This window comes from Bos javanicus, chromosome 10 (assembly GCF_032452875.1).
Source record: "Bos javanicus breed banteng chromosome 10, ARS-OSU_banteng_1.0, whole genome shotgun sequence".
NCBI lineage: Eukaryota > Metazoa > Chordata > Mammalia > Artiodactyla > Bovidae > Bos > Bos javanicus.
Window position 1 is genome coordinate 71,179,768 of NC_083877.1, and position 21,175 is coordinate 71,200,942.

Genomic DNA, 21,175 nt, shown 5'->3' on the forward strand with positions numbered 1-21,175 from the left:
TCCCTCTTTAAATCTCTAGAAGAACTTACTAAATGATAGGCACTTTAATTCACAGCCTCGTCACAAAAGGTATAAATAGGACTTTTAAAATGAATTTTGCTATTTACAAAATCTTGTTTTCCTATAAAGGAAAAGTTTTCATTGACAAATACCCAACACCTTAAAATCCCACTACCCCATCTCACAGTCTCTCTCTAGTTATTTCCTTTTCCAGAATTCACACACATTCATATTCCCGTGCACGTTCTCTCATCCTCTTCTTGTTAATAAATGACAGCAAGCAGCTACCCACCCACCCTATTGAGTTCGTCCACAGTGCCCATTTTTCAGCTGTGACAACACTCTTTGCTTGAAACGTGACTCTTCCCCTTGAAACTTGAGTAATGAACCTCATTTTTCAGTTGTAGATATGGATGATTTTGTATGGAAGTGCACACGCACACTGGTTGGAGTTCAGAAGCAGATTGTGTTAAGACACACTGGCTCCTTTCAGCATGAAACCCCACCTCCAACGTTATTAAATAATAAACATAAGACCAGATATATGTTTGAATGACTGCTGTTACCTGATACCCCTGACTGAAACCAGTGACCTGGTGTTAGCAGCCTCCACTGTGATGGCCCCCACCCCAAACCAGACAGTACAGTACCTATTTCAAGGGCTCAGACATTTTCCTAAGAATCCAGTGAATAGTTAATTTTTTATTTATACACACCCTACTTTTTTAAAAATTTTAGTGTGGGAACTTTAGTCTGGGACGAGTTTTCTTCAGATTTCCAAGACCAAAATATACATGACTTCATCATCACTAGAATTCCTAGATAAAAAGATCATTCAGGATGGCTTGAAGTGCAGGAACTTGAATGCTTTTGAAACGCAATTGTAGGCTATCTACTGCTGTTTTGTTCATACCAGAACTTTTAGAAATTAGCTTGTAAAAATCATGGAGCAAGCTAAAGCACTGTGTGTGGTGTGTGAAGAATGTTGTATTTTTCCCTAAAGAGCTTAGTTTCTAATACAATAGCTCCAAATAAGTAAAAGATCGAGGATGCCTCAGTGAAAAGTGAATATTATTATAAATTTAAAGATATGAAATATATGTATAATTGAAAATTGTTTTACTTAAGAAATGTTGAAAATATTTCCTTTATGTAGGTAGTATTGCCAAAGCATCACAGAAACTTAATATATTAAAGGCAAGCAATGCAAGAAAAATAAAAGCAATTAGACCGTGAAGTATTTATGCAGTCCTCCCCAACCTAAGAGTTTCTAACTATGAAGAAAATGAAAGAGCTGGCAATTTTTTAGTAGTTGATAAGGCATAAGGAGTGAGAATTCATTTGACCTTGAAACTAGAAACACCATCCTTTGCAGCTTAGGCTTAATAGCATGAGATCCTCACAGAAGGAGGTATAGTTCTTAAAAACAAGTTGACTGGCACCGAACAATATTTGGATGGCCAAGATAACGCTAAGACACTTGAAAGCATACTATCTTGAATTATGAAGATAACCGCCAAAAGAGCTAAAAATGGAAATGTTAAAGACTGGCTGTGCTGTTTCGTTACTGTATATATTTTTTAATTTAATTTTTAAAAATTATCCCTTAATATTTTGCATTTTAGCTGTTTCTAAAAGATTTGCCTTGAAGAGGGCACTAAAACAAAGGTTTTGGAATGAAATTGTATTCTCAGTCCTGAATTTTGGGTTGCCTCAATGATTCCGTAATCGGTGATTGTTTTCTAATTGAGGCCCAGGAAACAGAGTAATACCAGCATTATTTACGATTAGGAAAAGCAGCTGATTTTGATATTAACCATATGGCATCAATAAATATTAAACTACTTCAAAGAAAAGTTAAAGGGGTAAGTTTCCTTACCCCTGCTGAGTTTGCTATTAGTTTTATATCCTGAGCACTCTGTCCTCTGGTATTCTGCTTTCTTGTTTTTTACTACTGTTTAGTTAACAAGAAGTCATAGGATGTAATCATAGATGTTAAGCTGAAATGAGGTGGACAAGAATAAATGGTTTCCCAAGATGCTGGAGTATTAAATTTTTTCCTTTAGAAATGATTAGATATGTTTAGCAGCCAAAGGTAAATCCAGTGAGTTATATTTGACTCAATTGGAGCTTCAGCCCCTTAAGAGAGATTGATATTTATGTGATCATGGCGTTCTCTTGAAACACTGAACTTCTTAAAACCTTCTTTTTCCCAGTTTACTAAAGCAGTGAAACACTTTGGGGAAGAAGCTGGAAAAATACAACCGGATGAGTTCTTTGGCATTTTTGATCAGTTTCTTCAGGCTGTGTCAGAAGCCAAACAAGAGAATGAAAACATGAGAAAGAAGAAGGAGGAGGAGGAGCGCCGAGCTCGCATGGAGGCTCAGGTAAGAGGGCAGGTGACGGGCCAGCCCCACTTCCCGGAAGTTCTCCACTGCATCCGCTTGGTTTTTAGGAAGCACTCCAATGTGCTGGCAAGGAGGAGGGCATCAAAGCCCCCTCTAGAACGCTACTGGGAGTTTAGTGAGTAGAAAGTTTCTCTTCAGCAATGTGGCAGTGTATATGCAAAGCCTAAAAAAATATATTCACATCCTTTGATCTGGAGTTCCACCTCTTAGAGTCTTTCTAAAGAAACAATTCTACATTTCCACAAAGAGAACAGCACTCTTTATAATAAAGCCCTAACCTGGGACAGCCTAAACGTTTACCAACTGGGCACTGGTTCTCAATGATGTTCCGTCCAGTATGGTTCACTCACTCAGTCGTGTCTGACTCTTTGTGACCCCATGGACTGCAGCACACCAGGCCTCCCTGTCCATCACCAACTTACAGAGTTTACTCAAACTCATGTCCATTGAGTCAGTGATGCTATCCAACCATCTCATCCTCTGTTGTCCCCTTCTCCTCCCACCTTCCAGTGAATATTCAGGACTGATTTCCTTTAAGATGGACTGGTTGGATCTCCTTACAGTCCAGTCTCCTTACCGTCAAGAGTCTGATCCAACACCACAGTTCAAAAGCACCAATTCTTCAGCACTCAGCTTTCTTTATAGTCCAACTCTCACATCCATACATGACTACTGGAAAAACCAAAGCTTTGACTAAACAGACCTTTGTTGGCAAAGTAATCTAAATGATGTAATAGCTACATAATGGACTATTTATGCAGTCCTCAAACGTCATGTCTTTCTCATGTGAGAAAGCTTACAGAATGGTTTCCACATGAAATATTTTTGTGTAAAGTAAGTGTTGATAGTGGTGAGATATACCCCAGAAGGTTCATAATGGTTATTTCTTGGTAGAATTAAGGATTACTTTTCCCTTTTTATCTGAATATATACATTTTATATAATGTATGCATATTATTTGGATCTTAATAATTGTAACTCTTACATAGTGGGTTCTAGGCATCCATGGTAGAGAGAGGCTAAATAAGCCTTTGATGTCAAGAATGTGGCCTGATGAGCATTTGCTTTCATCTGTCTATACCATCAAAGAAACCAGTATTTTTAATTAGAATATCATGAGGTTTACCCAGATTCTAAACAGTGAGAGTCTAATTACAAAATGGTGGTCATTTTTTTCATTGCTCCTTGTTTCTACAACGAGCCCCCTCACATCCCAGTCACCCGCTTGTGACAGCCAAGGGATCGGCAGCTATTGACAGACATGGCGTCACGGCACTGCCATCCACAGTGTTCCTCTCCACCGAATACAAAATGCAGTATTGTCCCGACACTTCTCTAAGCGGTTGCTTTCCATTTTGCAGCTCAAAGAACAACGTGAAAGGGAACGGAAAATGAGGAAAGCAAAAGAGAACAGTGAAGAAGGCGGAGAGTTTGATGACCTGGTTTCCGCTTTACGCTCAGGAGAAGTGTTTGACAAAGACCTTTCCAAACTGAAACGGAATCGCAAGCGCATCACCAACCAGATGACGGACAGCAGCCGGGAGAGACCCGTCACAAAACTTAACTTCTAATTTCCCTTGAATTCTTTTTTAGAAAGCTCATTAGCAGCCCTTTGAAGTGACTAGAACTTTTCATTACACTGCCTTGCAATCCAAACAGTGGCAATTTCTCCTTTCATCTGTGAGTGAATGTGTGAACGTGTGTGTATGTATGTGTGTGTATATATTAAGAAATGTATATAGAAGTCTGAGTGTTGTCTGGAGACCTATGTTTGGTTAAAAAAGAAAAAACAATCTATGTCTATGTATGTGCTCAGAACCCCTTTGTGTATGCATTCATATTGAGTGTGGCTCATCTTCTTTCCCCGAACACCATGACTGTTCAGAAGCACAATACTGTCTCCTGAAAGAGATATGGAGACATTCCCTAGAGTAAAAAGAAAAACAAAAAATAAATAAATATAGCTTGAGAAATATTTTATGGTTTCCAAGCTTGATATACTTTGAAATTATTTTCATTGGTGAAACTGGTGTTGGAAAAATATAGATTTCAAATGGTTTTTGATAGTTGACAAGTATGATGCTGGTGCATTGCATCAGTAATTGACAGGACCAGCTTAGAATTTCTGACGTTGGTGTGGGGATGCAGTCTGTAAATGTTTATGGAGAACATCTTGCACACAATCTGAATTTTGTAGAATGTCAATCAGAGTTCTTTTCTATGTTTAAAACCTGGACATCAGTTTCCCTCCCTAATTTCATCGAGTTACCTGCCAAGCACTCATGATGATTTCTTTACATTGCTTTTGGAAAGAACATTATTTATCTAAATGCAATCCATGCTCTTGTTAAAGAACAAAATTACCATAATGTGCTTGTTTTCCTAACAGTATAGAACTATAAACTTTCAAATTTCCCACCCAAGACCTAAAAGAAAGAATTCTCTGAAAGGATAAAAACAATTTTTTAAAAAATTTATGGGGTGCTTTTTTTTTTTTTTTTGGTATTTTCTGTTCTGTAGGACAAGCTGCATCTTCTGTAAATATGTTTCTGAACTGAAGAACACTTAGTGAATGCACAAAATGTCACCACCACCACCAGAGATGCCAAGATCTGTTTATCTCTAAGTATGTTTGAAGTGGTTTGCTGTTTATATGTTGTCATTTTAAATTGTGTGTCAGTAACACTACCTGTAAAATTTCAGTCCAAAAGATAAAGCTCTCAGGGAGAAATGAATAAAAACAATGAACATTAGAAAATAAAATATAGATGCTTACCATTAACCTACCAACTCTTAATATCCTTAAATTATATGATATATACAGAGGACTGTTACTTTTTTTTTTTTTTGCTTTGCTTTATTTATTTGTAGTAGGGGAGGGGGGCTAAAGTTCCCTATTTTCTTTCCATCAATCCTGTTGTGGTTGGGTTTCCTGTGGAGAGTAGTTTGTCCTATTGCACTAGAACATTACGCACTAAATTGAGTTTCAGTCAATTAACGAATATTTATTGAAACACCTACTATGTGCCAGGCATTGTAGGGCTACAGTGGTAAGCAAGACAGAGCCCCTGCCCCCAGGGAGCTTAAGCTGTAACGGGGACAGTTAAGGGGCAAACAGAATACCAGTGTGTGTGCTGTATAGGAATCGTGCTATTTAAAATAATTTGTATAAACTATAATGCTTAGTGCAGAGGGCAAGGTCTCTGCACTTCGTCAAAGCTGTGAAATCGTGCTCCAAGAGTTGGCAAGAGCCGTGGTTTTACGTTCTTCCCCCTCATTGCAAACTTAGCGACTTTCTACATATTACACAGAAGTAAATGACTAGCAAATAAAACAGTCACAAATAAATCGCAGACGTCGCGCTCCCCCGGCTCCTAGGTGTCAAAGTCTGCATGTATACTGTGTCGAAGATGCAGACTGAGACTTCGCTCAAAAAAGCTTGGAGGTGAGGAGAAGTGGGGTACGCTAGTGGGGTTTGTCTATTCCTTAACTAAAGTGCCTCTATGTATATTCTTTTCTATTTAGAGCAGGAGAAATTTGATCTGGCTTGAGTTTGGGACTGCCTTTTGAAAATGGCTTTGTTTTACAGTTTAAGGAATGGGCAAGTGGAGGGAGTCACATAAAGGAGCAAGTTTGTGCAGCATGTTCCTCTCGCCCTTTGTAATCATCCTCGTTTTGATACGGCCATCCTGGTCGGCCTGCTTTGCCATTTCCGTTTTTCGTTTCTTTCCCCGAAAGCTGTGTGCAGGTCATTCCATGTGCCATTGTTGGAAAAAAAGAAAAAAAACACCTACTTTTTAGATTGGTGCTGGTGTAAGTAGCCACTTTTTCTCTCTTGGGTGTGTATTTCAAAAGTTTTTGTTTGTTTTTTTAAATTAATGCCAAAAAGACAAAGCATTATAATTTGTAAACTTAATTATATGTCTTGTATCTTATTAGTTTAGTAGTTGGAACCACTTAGTCTTTAGGTGCAAGACTGTTGTTATAGTACCAAGAAAAAAATGTTGTATGTGTTATGAGACTGTACATTTTTTTTTAAATAGCAATATGCAATAAAGAAATGAATTCATTACGTGTATGTATATGCTTTGAGTTTTTAAAACAAACTTCTTTGCAATTTGCACCATTAAATTTAAATATTGCAAGTTGGTTAATTAGGAATAATACAAACTTGTTCATACTGGGCCTTGAAAAGTATAGTTTTCTGCTGTGGCAGCATTCAACACATCCACAGACCACCAGATACTACCTCTTTCTGAAATTAACCTTTTTGTGTAACTCTGTATGAGTTAAATAGTTTCATAGTGAAAGTGAAGTCGCTCAGTCGTGTCCGACTCTGCAACCCCATGGACTGTAGCCCACCATGCTCCTCTGTCCGTGGGATTTTCCAGGCAAGAGTACTGGAGTGGGTTGCCATTTCCTTCTCCAGAGAATCTTCCCCTCCCAGGGATCGAACCCGGGTCTCCTGCATTGCAGGCAGACGCTTTACCGTCTGAACTACTGGTAAAATTATTCAACTGGAGGTATACAAAAGAATCTCTAATCTCTAGAATCAATCTTTTTCATTTTGAAGCATTTCCTTTAAAATTAATTTATCATATTGGTCAATATGGGAAGAGTCACCTGTACAGAAGAAGGAATGTGCATTGTATCCTCTGAAAACTGGCACTCTCTCTTGGCCCCATGTCACTTTGGCTTCCTGGCTGTCCTCTACCCAATGTAAAATCAAGCTGAAAACAAAGGATCCTAGTAGTGGTTGCTTGAGAATCCAAGCACTTCTGATCTTGGGAATGGACTCATGATATTCTTATAATTACTTTTTATTTAGCTCCTGGATACTGCATAATATCCAAACGGTTTTTGTTCTTTTGCACTGGCATTCAGATGAGAGAGATCCTTCTCCATGGTAGGGAAATGTTATATTCCTCCCTACAGTGGAATATACCATTTCCTCTTTACACATTTGAGTGTGGCGCTACATACGGAACCACCTAGCCCCTCAGCTGCCCTGGGGTATTGATAGAAACAGGGGAAAGCCTAAAACTTTGAGATCATTATGCCTACTTGTATGTCTTCAGTTTTCCTCAGAAAATCATCCCTAGGGAAAATGTGCTTCTGTCAGCAGATGAAGCTATTCAAACCTTCCAGGATTCTGCCCTTTTTCTATAACTTAACATGGATAATCTTTAATAAACTAGTTTGAAAGTGAAGTCGCTCAGTCGTATCCGACTCTTTGCGACCCCCATGGACTGTAGCCTACCAGGCTCCTCCGTCCGTGGGATTCTCCAGGCAAGAGTACTGTAGTGGGGTGCCATTTCCTTCTCCAGGAGATCTTCCCAACCCAAGGATTGAACCCGGATCTCCTGCATTGCAGGCAGATGCTTTACCATCTGAGCCACCAGGGAAGACTAGTTTGGACACAATTATTTAATAGATTAAGTTCTGAAAGGGAATTTTCTGTGACTTTTAAAAAAAAATAGCAACCACCACCTGTTTCCTATTATATGGAAAACCTAAGTTAAGTCCTCCCAAGGTTTAACAGCTACTTGATACCATTTGGTTCCATAAGCACGAACTTCAGGAACCATGGGACTATGTATGGAGAGACTGAAAGGGTTCTTGCATCAGGGTCATTCATGAACCATTATACTGAGTTCAGTGCTCATTTTCTCCATTAGGACTATATATATAGGTTTATGTCTCTATATCCCTGTGCCCTCTGTTACTGGGAACTCTACTGAAGTCTAAAGCCTTTTGAGTTCATAATAAAGAAATGGCTTAACATCTATAAATTCTTTATCTTGGAGAAAGCTTGGAATCCCGGAAGGAAGGAAATGTAAAAGGAGTTTCATGTTTTCCATCAGTTCAGTTCAGTTCAGTTGCTCAGTCGTGCCCGACTCTGTGACCCCATGAATTGCAGCACGCCAGGCCTCCCTGTCCATCACCAACTCCCGGAATTCACTCAAACTCATGTCCATCGAGTCAGTGATGCCATCCAGCCATCTCATCCTCTGTCGTCCCCTTCTCCTCCTGCCCCCAATCCCTCCCAGCATCAGGGTCTTTTCCAATGAGTCAACTCTTCGCATGAGGTGGCCAAAGTACTGGAGTTTCAGCTTTAGCACCAGTCCTTCCAGTGAACACCCAGGACTGATTTCCTTTAGAATTGACTGGTTGGATCTCCTTGCAGTCCAAGGGACTCTCTAGAGTCTTCTCCAACACCACAGTTCAAAAGCATCAATTCTTCGGCACTCAGCTTTCTTCACAGTCCAACTCTCACATCCATACACGACCACTGGAAACACTATAGCCTTGACTAGACAGACCTTTGTTGGCAAAGTATGTCTCTGCTTTTGAATATGCTATCTAGGTTGGTCATAACTTTGCTTCCAAGGAGTAAGCGTCTTTTAATTTCACGGCTGCAGTCACCATCTGCGGTGATTTTGGAGCCCAAAAAAATAAAGTCTGCCACTGTTTCCACTGTTTCCCCATCTATTTCCCATGAAGTGATGGGACCAGATGCCATGATCTTCGTTTTCTGAATGTTGAGCTTTAAGCCAACTTTTTCACTCTCCTCTTTCACTTTCATCAAGAGGCTTTTTAGCTCCTCTTCACTTTCTGCCATAAGGGTGGTGTCATCTGTATATCTGAGGTTATTGATATTTCTCCTGGCAATCTTGACTCCAGCTTGTGCTTCTTCCAACCCAGGGTTTCTCATGATGTACTCTGCATATAAGTTAAATAAGCAGGGTGACAATATACAGCCTTGACATACTCCTTTTCCTATTTGGAACCAGTCTGTTGTTCCATGTCCAGTTCTAACTATTGCTTCCTGACCTGCATATAGGTTTCTCAAGAGGCCGGTCAGATGGTCTGGTATTCCCATCTCTTTCAGAATTTTCCACAGTTTATTGTGATCCACACAGTCAAAGGCTTTGGCATAGTCAATAAAGCAGAAATAGATGTTTTTCTGGAACTCTCTTGCTTTTTCAATGATCCAAAAAATGTTGGCAATTTGATATCTGGTACCTCTGCCTTTTCTAAAACCAGCTTGAACATCTGGAAGTTCATGGTTCACATATTGCTGACCCCTGGCTTGGAGAATTTTGAGCATGACTTTACTAGCATGTGAGATGAGTGCAATTGTGCGGTAGTCTGAGCATTATTTGGCATTGCCTTTCTTTGGGATTGGAATGAAAACTGACCTTTTCCAGTCCTGTGGCCACTGCTGAGTTTTCCAAATTTACTGGCATATTGAGTGTGGCACTTTCACAGCATCATCTTTTAGGATCAAATCCTAGTTCAACTGGAATTCCATCACCTCCACTAGCTTTATTCATAGTGATGCTTCCTAAGGCCCACTTGACTTCGCATTCCAGGATGTCTGGCTCTAGGTGAGTGACCACACCATCGTGATGATCTTGGTTGTGAAGATCTTTTTTGTACAGTGCTGTATATTCTTGCCACCTCCTCTTAATATCTTCTGCTTCTGTTAGGTCCATACCATTTCTGTCCTTTATCGAGCCCATCTTTGCATGAAATGTTCCCTTGGTATCTCTAATTATCACCTCCAAGGTCAGGGGTGGCGGCCAAGAGGAGCTACCCCACACCCAAGGTCAGGGGCAGTGGCCGAGAGGAGCTACCCCACGCCCGAGGTCAGGGGTAGAGGCCGAGAGGAGCAACCCCACGTCCAAGGAGCAGTGGCTACGTGGGCCTAGGAGGGCCGAGAGGAGCTACTCCACGTTCAAGGTCAGGAGGGGCAGCTGTGAGGAGATACCCCTCGTCCAAGGTAAGGAGCAGTGGCTGTACTTTGCTGGAGCAGCCATGAAGAGATACCCCATGTCCAAGGTAAGAGAAACCCAAGTAAGATGGTAGGTGTTGCAAGAGGGCATCAGAGGGCAGACACAATGAAACCATAATCACAGAAAATAGTCAATCTGATCACACGGACCACAGCCTTGTCTAACTCAATGAAACCAAGCCATGCCATGTGGGGCCACTGAAGACGGGCGGGTCGTGGTGGAGAGGTTTGACAGAATGTGGTCCACTGGAGAAGGGAATAGCAAACCACTTCAGTATTCTTGCCTTGAGAACCCCATGAACAGTATGAAAAGGCAAAATGATAGGACCCTGAAGGATGAACTCCCCAGCTCAGTAGGTGCCCAATATGCTACTGGAGATCAGTGGAGAAATAACTCCAGAAAGAATGAAGGGATGGAGCCAAAGCAAAAACAATACCCAGTTGTGGATGTGACTGGTGATAGAGGCAAGGTCCGATGCTGTAAAGAGCAACATTGCATAGGAACCTGGAATGTTAGGTCCATGAATCAAGGCAAATTGGAAGTGGTCAAACAGGAGATGGCAAGAGTGAATGGCAACATTCTAGGAATTAGCGAACTAAAATGGACTGGAATGGGTGAATTTAACTCAGATGACCATTATATCTACTACTGTGGGAAGGAATTCCTTAGAAGAAATGGAGTGGCCATCATGGTCAACAAAAGAGTCCGAAATGCAGAACTTGGATGCAATCTCAAAAATGACAGAATGATCTCTGTTCGTTTCCAAGGCAAACCATTCAATATCACAGAAATCCAAGTCTATGCCCCAACCAGTAATGCTGAAGAAGCTGAAGTTGAATGGTTCTATGAAGACCTACAAGACCTTTTAGAACTAACACCCAAAAAAGATGTCCTTTTAATTATAGCGGACTGGAATGCAAAAATAGGAAGTCAAGAAACACCTGGGGTAACAGGCAAATTTGGCCTTGGAATACGGAATGAAGCAGGGTAAAGGCTAATAGAGGTTTGCCAAGAGAACACACTGGTCATAGCAAACACCCTCTTCCAACAACACAAGAGAAGACTCTACACATGGACATCACCAGATGGTCAACACCGAAATCAGACTGATTATATTCTTTGCAGCCAAAGATGGAGAAGCTCTATACAGTCAGCAAAAACAAGACCAGGAGCTGACTATGGCTCAGATCATGAACTCCTTATTGCAAAATTCAGACTTAAATTGAAGAAAGTAGGGAAAACCACTAGACCATTCAGGTATGACCTAAATCAAATCCCTTATGATTATACAGTGGAAGTGAGAAATAGATTTAAGGGACTAGATCTGATAGATAGAGTGCCTGATGAACATGGACGGAGGTTTGTGACATTGTACAGGAGACAGGGATCAAGACCATCCCCATGGAAAAGAAATGCAAAAAAGCAAAATGGCTGTCTGGGGAGGCCTTACAAATAGCTGTGAAAAGAAGAGAAGCAAAAAGCAGAGAAAAGGAAAGATATAAACATCTGAATGCAGAGTTCCAAAGAATAGCAAGAAGAGTTAAGAAAGCCTTCCTCAGTGATCAATGCAAAGAAATAGAGGAAAACAACAGAATGGGAAAGACTAGAGATCTCTTCAAGAAAATTAGAGATACCAAGGGAACATTTCATGCAAAGATGAGCACAATAAAGGACAGAAATGGTATGTTTTCCATAGCAAAGAGCAATTACTTTTTATTCATCTTGTAGGGAAAACATCAGATCTAACCTTTGGCCTCTTCCCTGACATGCTTTTGTCTACTGCAATCAGCTGTGTGTTTCCATGGTATCAAACAAACAGCATGAACACGAGATTGTACACTAAGGGGTTCTGACAATGGAGATCGTTATTTTAATCAAACCTGGGTATGTCTGTGTTTTTTATGGGGAAAAAAAAATTTCCCGTGCCATTTATATAAAGCATGTGTTCTCTCTGCTTCTCTGCCTGTGGTTTCTTTCATTGGGAGGAAGAATAAAGGTAATAGTTGTGTATTGATCTTACCATCTCCCACTTAATTTACACCCTTTATGGTCATGTGTGGACATTCCTGTGGCAAAGGAAGCTGCAATCCCCCCATCAATGGTGAGCATCTCTTAGCATCCTTACCCCCATCCTCCCATCTCACTTCCAATGTAAAAATACTTTCCTAAGTCAAGTGAGATTGAGGGGCCACCCTGACTCAGGGATAGGACGAATGCCAAGACAGGAGGTGATTGTGGTGCCAAGCAATGACTCAGGAAGACAGGGTAGCAGGGAGAAGGAGGTGTCTACCAGATGCTTAAAGAGAGAAAAGTCCTGCTCCCTTCAGCAGTGCATATACTAAAATAGGAATGATAAAGAGAAGATTATCATGGACCTGTGAAAGGATGATAACAAAAATTCATGAAGCGGTTCATAATTTTGGAATCTGATAAAATGGTATAGATGATCTTATTTGCAAAGCAGAAATACAGACACAGATGTAGAGAACAAACATGGATACCAAGAGGGAAAAGGGGAGGGTGGTGGGATGAGCTGAGAGATTTGAGACTGATACATATACATCAATATGTATAAAAGAGGTAATTAACGAGAACCTGCTGTATAGCACAGGGAACGCTTCTCAGTGCTCTGTGGTGACCGGAATAGAAAAGAAGTCCAAAAGGGAGGGGATTTATGGATATGTATGGCTGACTCATTTTGCTGTAGAGCTGAAACTAACAATATTGTAAAGCAGCTATACTCCAATAAAAATTAACTTAAAAGAGAAAAGCTCGTGTACGCCTGGCCAGACACTTCCCTACCAAGCCTGCTGAGGCTGCCCTCCTTTCTCACACACACCCACTCGACTAAAACTCTGTTAACTAAGGATGTCCTTTGACTTCCCAGTTTATTCACATCTGAGCATATTAAAAAAAAAAAAAAAAAACACCCTTTGAGACTTCAGTCCAGCCTCTAAAAGCTCAGGATTAACTCTTGGACCAATAGGACCTTGCTGTCCATGTCTCAGCTCTTTACTTTATCTGGGGGGTGGCCCTGGAGGAGAGGAGGCAGAAACAAAGGCAGGGTTGGTCACTAGTGAGCTAGTCACATTGGGCAGTTCGGATGATCAACTTTTAGGATTTCCAGACTGAGAGTTTCTGCAGGTTGACTGTCACTGGAAGGCACACAGGAAGGGCCTGCCTTTCCCCCTCGCTCCCTCCCTCCCGCTCTCTTCCTTCCCTCATTAGTTACTCCACCATCATAAAGACCTCATTATTTGGAATTGTCTTAAAAGCCTTTTGCAGAAAAACAGTCCTGTCCTATCGCCTTGAATGTGAGATATTTGACCCTGAAATGCACCAGCTGTTTAGTGACCTGACATTTTTATGGCTGGTGAGTTCACACCAAGAGCTTGGCCTTCCGAGTTGGCTAGCGGCACTGCTAGGAGAGGTCAGGCCGGCCCTGTTTCACTGGGGTGCTGCTGAAGGATTAATGCAAAGGGGAAGGAGTCTCTACCACGCAATCTGGAGAAATGATGCTTCCAGGGCAACTGGCATAGACTTGCCCTCACGAGCATGCGGTGCAGGTGACCCTGACCACTCCTGGAAATATCCCCATGAAAATCAAAGCATTAAAATCCTCCCCACAGATGACTGTTCCCAAGCTTCCTTGTCCTGATTTCTATGCAGCACACTGGAACCTGTTCATTCTTGAGTTGTCTGTTTCTGGTGTACATGAACTGGGACCCTCGCAGACTTCCATAGTACCTTCACTTCCCTTTTTGGGAGCTGGGCAGAGCAGTTCTACAGCTTTCCATCAAAGGGTGTCATGGTTCTGCCTCAGAGGTCTCTGGGTGCCAGGGCGTCACTGCAGCCCACTGACTAGCATTAAACACACTGTCCTGATGGCATTGTCCGACAGTCACACAGTTGCTTAGAGCAGATTACGTTTCAGGAGCAGAGCGGCTCATTCCTGGGTTTCCTTTTGTTTTCCAGGCAACCGTGGTAACGCGGATCCTCAGAGCCCCATGGGAGCTGCACTGAAACCGCATGCATTGATTTAGTCATAAAATCAATGCATGCCCCTGACACGGCTTTTCCCTGTACAGATTTCAGTGACCTGGGCAGAATGAAGTTGGAAGAGGAGGAAGGAACAAATCTAACTCACTGGATGGGCCTCCTGCTCTCGTCACAGGGTGGCCACAGCTGGATGGCGCTGTTTGAGTGGACGCTGCATTTTAGAGGCAACCAAAATACTTCCCAGTGAGGAGGCTTCAAAACTCTCAGAGGCATCCACTGACAAGAACCTTTTAGCTCACAAATTATGAAGAAGACACGGCAGTGGGCCTCACACATTTGAAGAGAGAGATTTAGTCTCTATTTCCCTAGAAGGCAGGGCTGCAACCATGGGTGAAAATCACCTGCACACTGATTTCACTTCTCCTAACCTAAGTCGCTCAGTCATGTACAACTTTGTGACCCCACGGACTGTAGACCAGGCTCCTCTGTCCATAGGATTCTCCAGGCAAGAACACATGAGTGGGTTGACATGTCCTCCTTCAGGGGATCTTCTGGACCCAGGGATCGAACCAGCGTCTCCTGAGGCTCTTGAGTTGGCAGGCAGGTTCTTTACCACTGAGCCACCCTAACCTGTAGAGACGCTCCCAACTCCTTAAACTAATAGCAACTGGACAAGCTGCCTCATAAGACACTGAGTGCACCCATCCTTAGAGGCATTCAAATCTCTAGAAAATGGCCATCCATCCCATTAGGGATGGAGCCAGCAGTTTAGGATTAAGTGGCAGGTTTGATAAATGATTTTTTTTAAACTTTATTTTGGAAATAATTTCAAACTTAAAAAAAACTGCAAAAATTAAAATATCATGAAGATCATCCTATCCCCTTTTCCTAGATTCACTTACTATTAACATCTCACCCCATTTGCTTCATTTGTTCTCTTGTTTTGTATGTATGTGTGCACATGTATTTTTTTTTTCCCTGAATGATTTGAGGGTAAATTGCACGTATGTGTGCTGTGCTTAGAGTCTTTGCAACCCCATGGACTGTAGCCTGCCAGGCTCCTCTGTCCACAGGGATTCTCCAGGCAAGAATATTAGAGTGGGTTACCATGCCCTCCTCCAGGGGATCTTCCCAACCCAGGGATCGAACCCAGCTCCCCTGCATTACAAACAGATTCTTTACGGTCTGAGTCACCAAGGAAATCCCAATTGCATGTATCATGGCCCTTAATTCCTGAATACTGCAGTATGCATTTCCTAAGAACAGGGCTACATTCATAAATTATTTCACATTTATCAGCTTTATAAATTTATACTGATATGTGTGTCTGATCAACCATCCATGTTCCAATTATGTCAGCTGACATAAGAATGAATGCCCTTTGCATCATGTCACCCCTCCAGAAAGGATCTAGTCCAAGATTCAGATACTGCATTTAGTTGTCATATCTCTTTAGCCTCTTATCAGCCTTTGTCTTTCATGACATTGACATATTTTAACACTAGTCCTGTGGATGGAGAATGGCCACCACAAAGATGACCCTGTTTAGTCCCCAGAACCTGTGAATATGTAATATGTTACCTTACATGGCAAAGAGGTCTGTGGCGATGTGATTACGGATCCTGAGATAGGAAGTCTGCCCTGCATCATCTAGGTGGGCCCAGTGTAATCTTATAAGGGTCCTTATAAGAAAGATGCAGGAGGATCAGAGAAGGTGTGAGAACAGGAGCAGAGGTAGTGTGACTTTTGCCTTTGAAGATGGAAGGGGGCCATAAGCCAAGGAAAACAAGTACCACCTCCCCCTTCCACCTACTTCTTTCATGGTTTTCACTTTTTTTGAGAATTAGGTCATATATTCTCAGCTGGAACACATCACACGTGGTATCAAGAAATCACATCTCAAAACACTTTTGTCCGTCCCTCATAGGTGACATAAGTTCTGATCACCCAGTCAAGGTGTCACCCAATTTCTTCTCTGTGTAGTTAATTACAGGGTTTTGTTCTTGTTCGAAATTAATAAGCAGTCTGCTGCTGCTGCTGCTAAGTCGCTTCAGTCGTGTCCGACTCTGTGCAATCCAATGGACAGCAGCCCACCAGGCTCCCCCGTCCCTGGGATTCTCCAGGCAAGAACACTGGAGTAGGTTGCCATTTCCTTCTCCAATGCATGAAAGTGAAAAGTGAAAGTGAAGTCGCTCAGTCATGTCCGACCCTCAGCGACCCCATGGACTGCAGCCTTCCAGGCTCCCCCGTCCCTGGGATTCTCCAGGCAAGAGTACTGGAGTGGGGTGCCATTGCTGCTCCTCACCAAAATATCCCCATAGGTTTAGCATCCATCAGTGGTTTTTGGCTGAAACAATCTTTATAATAATTACAAAGTAATGATATAGTTCAGTTCCAACATTCTCTCTGCATTTACCAGTTGGTCTCAATGTTCTACTGTAAGCAAGATCCCACCTACCTCTTCCACTGTTAATTATCTATGATTAATATGGGCTCATAAAGTCTTGTTTTCTCAGTAATTTTTTTATGCTCAGATTGTTCTAGATTTGACCAGAAAGAACCCTCTCAAGCTTGCTCCTGTGTCCTTGTAACATATCATATTTTTAAAAAACATTGTGATTTTCTAACAAAATCAAAGTCTCCAGGTTTATCTTGTACCTACCCTGCCTCAGCCTTGGAGTAAGACATTTCTCCAAGGACTTCTGATGCCTTTCAGTGGGCATATTATTAGAGATCAAGATTTATTTTGCTTCTTGACCCTTTCCACATAGTGAGGAAACATATACATGTATATTTCCATATAACACACATACACAGAAATCTGTGCTACACTTAGTCGCTCAGTCATGTCGGACTCTGTGCGACCCCATGGACTGTAGCCTGCCAGGCTCCTCTGTCCATGGGGATTCTCCAGGCAAGAATACTGGAGTGGGCTGCCATACTCTCCTCCAGGGGATCTTCCCAACCCAGGGATTGAACCCAGGACTCCTGTATTGCAGGCAGATGCTTCACTGTCTGAGCCACCAGAGAAGCACAGAAATATACATGTGCACCAAAATAAATATACCCATAAGATGTTTTAGAAATGATAACTCACACCAATTCCTCAAATTACTCTATCCCACAGGGTCCTCCTTGTCTCCTCTTCTGTATCTGTATGTCTCTCCTTCCAGGGTGAGAACTCCAAGTCCTAACCATATCAATACATTTACTCATTTGCTCACTCCTATATTGAATATAAAAGAGCTTCTGAATCGCTTCTTACACAACACTACTGAAAACTAATCTACTAAAGAGCACAGAATTTGTATATACTTTTCTCTTCTACTTCCCCTCCCCACATTCCGCTCTCTTCCCGACTGAGAAAGATAATCGAAAAATGTGTGCATAAAATTACTTGGATTGGCTCTTTTTTCCTCCCCCTTTTGTAAGTGTTACATGTTAGTCACTCAGTCCTGTCCAACTCTTTGCAACTCCATGGACTGTAGCCTTCCCTCCTCCAGGTGATCTTCCTGACCCAGGAATTGAATCTGTTCTCTGCATCGCAGGCAGATTCTTTACCATGTGAGCCACCAGGTTATAGTAATGTTTTGAAATACACTCCTGCTGCTGCTGCTGCTGCTGCTGCTAAGTCGCTTCAGTCATGTCCAACTCTGTGCGATCCTATGGATGGAAGCCCACCAGGCTCCACTGTCCTTGGGATTCTCCAGGCAAGAACACTGGAGTGGGTTGCCATTTCCTTCTCCATGAAATATACTAGTTTTATTTGTTTCCATTTTCTTTCAGTTTTGGTTAGGTTTTGTCCCCTTCTTAATCTTACTACTTTTATGTTTTGTTTTGTTTTTTTTTTAAACTTTACAATATTGTATTAGTTTTGCCAAATATCGAAATGAATCTGCCACAGGTATACATGTGTTCCCCATCCTGAACCCTCCTCCCTCCTCCCTCCCCATACCATCCCTCTGGGTTGTCCCAGTGCACCAGCCCCAAGCGTCCATATGCAGTCAACTAACATACTTTCAAAGTCAAAACTCTATGAAAAAGATATACATAGACTCTCCTGTGTCCCTTTCACTCAACTCTGAAGTTGTAGGTACTCAACTCTAACACTCAGTGGAAATGATGTCTGGTTGTGGATGTGTCTGGTAGTGAAAGTAAAGTCCAATGCTATAAAGAACAATATTGCATAGGAACCTGGAATGTTTGATCCATGATTAAAGATAAATGGGATGTGGTCAAACAGGAGACAGCAAGAGTGGACGACATTTTAGGAATCAGTGAACTAAAATGAATAGGAATGGATGAACTTAGTTCAGATGGCCATTATATCTACTATTGTGGGAAAGAATCTCTTAAAAGAAATGGAATAATTCTCACAGTCTACAAAAGAGTCTGAAATGCAGTACTTGGGTGCAATCTCAAAAACGACAGGGTGATCTTGATTCACTGACAAAGGAAATGATTCAGCATCACAGTAATCCAAGTGCATGTCCAAACCACTAATGCCAAAGAAGCTGAATGGTTCTAAGACCTACAAGACCTTCTAGAACTAAAACCCAAAAAAAGATGTCCTTGGTGGCTCAGAGGTTAAAGCATCTGCCTGCAATGGGGGAGACACGGGTTCGATCCCTGGGTCGGGAAGATCCTGGAGAAGAAAATGGTGACCCACTCCAGTATTCTTGGCTGCAGAATCCATGGTGGGAGGAGCCTGGTAGGCTACACTCCATGGGGTCGCAAAGAGTCAGACACAACTGAGCGACTTCATTTTCACTTTTCACTTTTCATCATAGGGGACTGGAATGCAAAAGTAGGAAGTCAAAGACACCTGGAGTAACAGGCAAGTCTGGCCTTAGAGTACAAACCGAAGCAGGGCAAAGGCAAATAGAGATTTGCCAAGAGAATGCACTGGTCATAGGAAACACCCTCTTCCAATAACATAAGAGATGATTCTACACATGGACATCACCAGATGGTCAACACCGAAATCAGATTGATTATATTCTTTGCAGCCGAAGATGGAGAAGCTCTATACAGTCAGCAAAAACAAGACCAGGAGCTGACTGTGGCTCAGATCATCAGCTCCTTATTGCCAAATTCAGACTTAAATTGAAGAAAGTAGGGAAAACTACTAGGCCATTCAAGTATGACCTGAATCAAATCCCTTATGATTATACAGTGGAAGTGACAAATGGATTAGAGATTAGATCTAAAAGAGTACCTGAACAACTATGGATGGAAGTTCATAACATTGTAGGAAGCAGTGACCAAAACCAACCCCAAGAAAAAGAAATGCAACAAGGCAAAATGGTTGTCTGAGGAAGCCTTACAGATAGCTGAGAAAAGAAGAGAAGTGAAAGGCACAGGAGAAAAGGAAAGATATACCCATCTGAATGCAGAGTTCCAAAGAATAGCAAGGAGAGGTAAGAAAGCCTTCCTCAGTGATCAATGCAAAGAAATAGAGGGAAACAATAGAATGGGAAAGACTAGAGATCTCTTCAAGAAAATCAGAGAAACCAAGGCAACATTTCATTCAAAGATGGGCACAATAAAGGTCGGAAATGCTAAGGATTTAACAGAAGCAGAAGAGATTAAGAAGAGGTGGCAAGAATACACAGAACTATACAAAAAAGATCTTAATGACCCAGATAACCACGATGGTGTGGTCACTCACCTAGAGCAAGACATCCCGGACTGTGAAGTCAAGTGGGTGTTAGGAAGCATTACTATAAACAAAGCTAGTGGAGATCATGGAATTCCAGCTGAGTTATTTCAAATCCTAAAAGATGAATCTGTTAAAGTGCTGCCCTCAATATGCCAGCAAATTTGGAAAAGTCAGCAGTAGCCACAGGACTAGAAAAGGTCAGTTTTCATTCCAACCCCAAAGAAGGGTAATATTCACACTACTGCACAACTGCAGTTTTTCACATGCTAGCAAGGTAATGCTCATGATCCTTCAAGTTAGGTTTCAGCAGGATGTGAAAGGAGAACTTCTAGATATACAAGCTGGATTTAGAAAAGGGAGGAGCCAGAGAGCAAATTGCCAACATCCATTGGATCATCAAAAAAACAAGAGAGTTCCAGAAAAATTTCTGCTTTATTGAGTATGGTAAAGCCTTTGATTGTGTGGATCACAACAAACTGTAGAAAATTCTAAAAGAGATGGGAATACCAGACCACCTTACCTGCCTCCTGAGAAACCTCTATGCAAGTCAAGAAGCAGCAGTTAGAATCAGACATGGAACAGAAGACTGGTTTCAAAATTGGGTAATATGTACATCGAGGCTGTATGCTGTCACCCTGCTTATTTAATTTATATGCAGAGTACATCATACAAAACATAGGGCTGGATGAAGCACAAGTGGGAATCAAGTGTTTTGGGAGAAGTATCAATAACCTCAGATATGCAGATGATACCACCATAATGGCAGAAAGCACAGAGGAATTAAAGAGCCTCTTGATGAAAGTGAAAGAGGAGAGTGAAAAAGAAGCTGGCTTAAAATTCAACATTCAAAAAACTAAGATCATGCCATCCAGTCCCATCACTTCGTGACAAATACATGGGGAAACAATGGAAACAGTGAGACACTTTATTTTGGGGGGTTACAAAAATCACTGCAGACAGTGACTGCAGCCATGAAATTAAAAGATGCTTGCTCCTTGGAAGAAAAGCTATGACAAACCTAGACAGCATAATAAAAAGCAGAGACATCACTTTGCTGACAAAGGTCCGTCTAGTCAAAGCTATGGTTTTTCTAGTAGTCATGTACGGACAGGAGAGTTGGACTATAAAGAAGGCTGAGCACCAAATTGAAGCTTTTGAACTGTGGTGCTGGAGAAGACTGTTGAGAGTCACTGGACTGCAAAGGAGATCAAACCAGTCAATCCTAAAGGAAATCAACCCAGAATACTGATCAGAAGGACTGATGCTAAAACTGAAATTCCAGTACTTTGGCCATCTAATGTAAAGAG

The 21,175-nt window shown here is 41.7% G+C and overlaps 2 protein-coding genes and 1 non-coding gene across 5 annotated transcripts in view; 2 read left to right on the plus strand and 1 right to left on the minus strand.

The window, feature by feature from the left end:
• DAAM1 (dishevelled associated activator of morphogenesis 1) overlaps positions 1–6,480 on the plus strand; it is a 182,409-nt gene extending 175,929 nt beyond the window's left edge. For 2 of the 3 annotated variants that reach the window (XM_061429032.1, XM_061429033.1), the window contains exons 24-25: positions 2,217–2,387; positions 3,770–6,480. In XM_061429032.1, coding sequence (XP_061285016.1) covers positions 2,217–2,387; positions 3,770–3,979 — 381 coding nt within the window. In that variant the 3' untranslated portion in view covers positions 3,980–6,480. Of the gene's footprint in view, positions 1–2,216; positions 2,388–3,769 lie in introns of those variants that run through there. The other variant, XR_009738759.1, reaches the window with a different exon arrangement.
• The window catches only part of CCDC175 (coiled-coil domain containing 175), a 236,972-nt gene that overhangs the window by 44,994 nt on the left and 170,803 nt on the right, over positions 1–21,175 (minus strand). The gene's annotated exons all lie outside the window — the stretch shown is intronic.
• Positions 12,524–12,628, plus strand: LOC133256277 (U6 spliceosomal RNA). Its single transcript, XR_009739153.1, has one exon. It is a non-coding gene; the product is annotated as a U6 spliceosomal RNA (small nuclear RNA).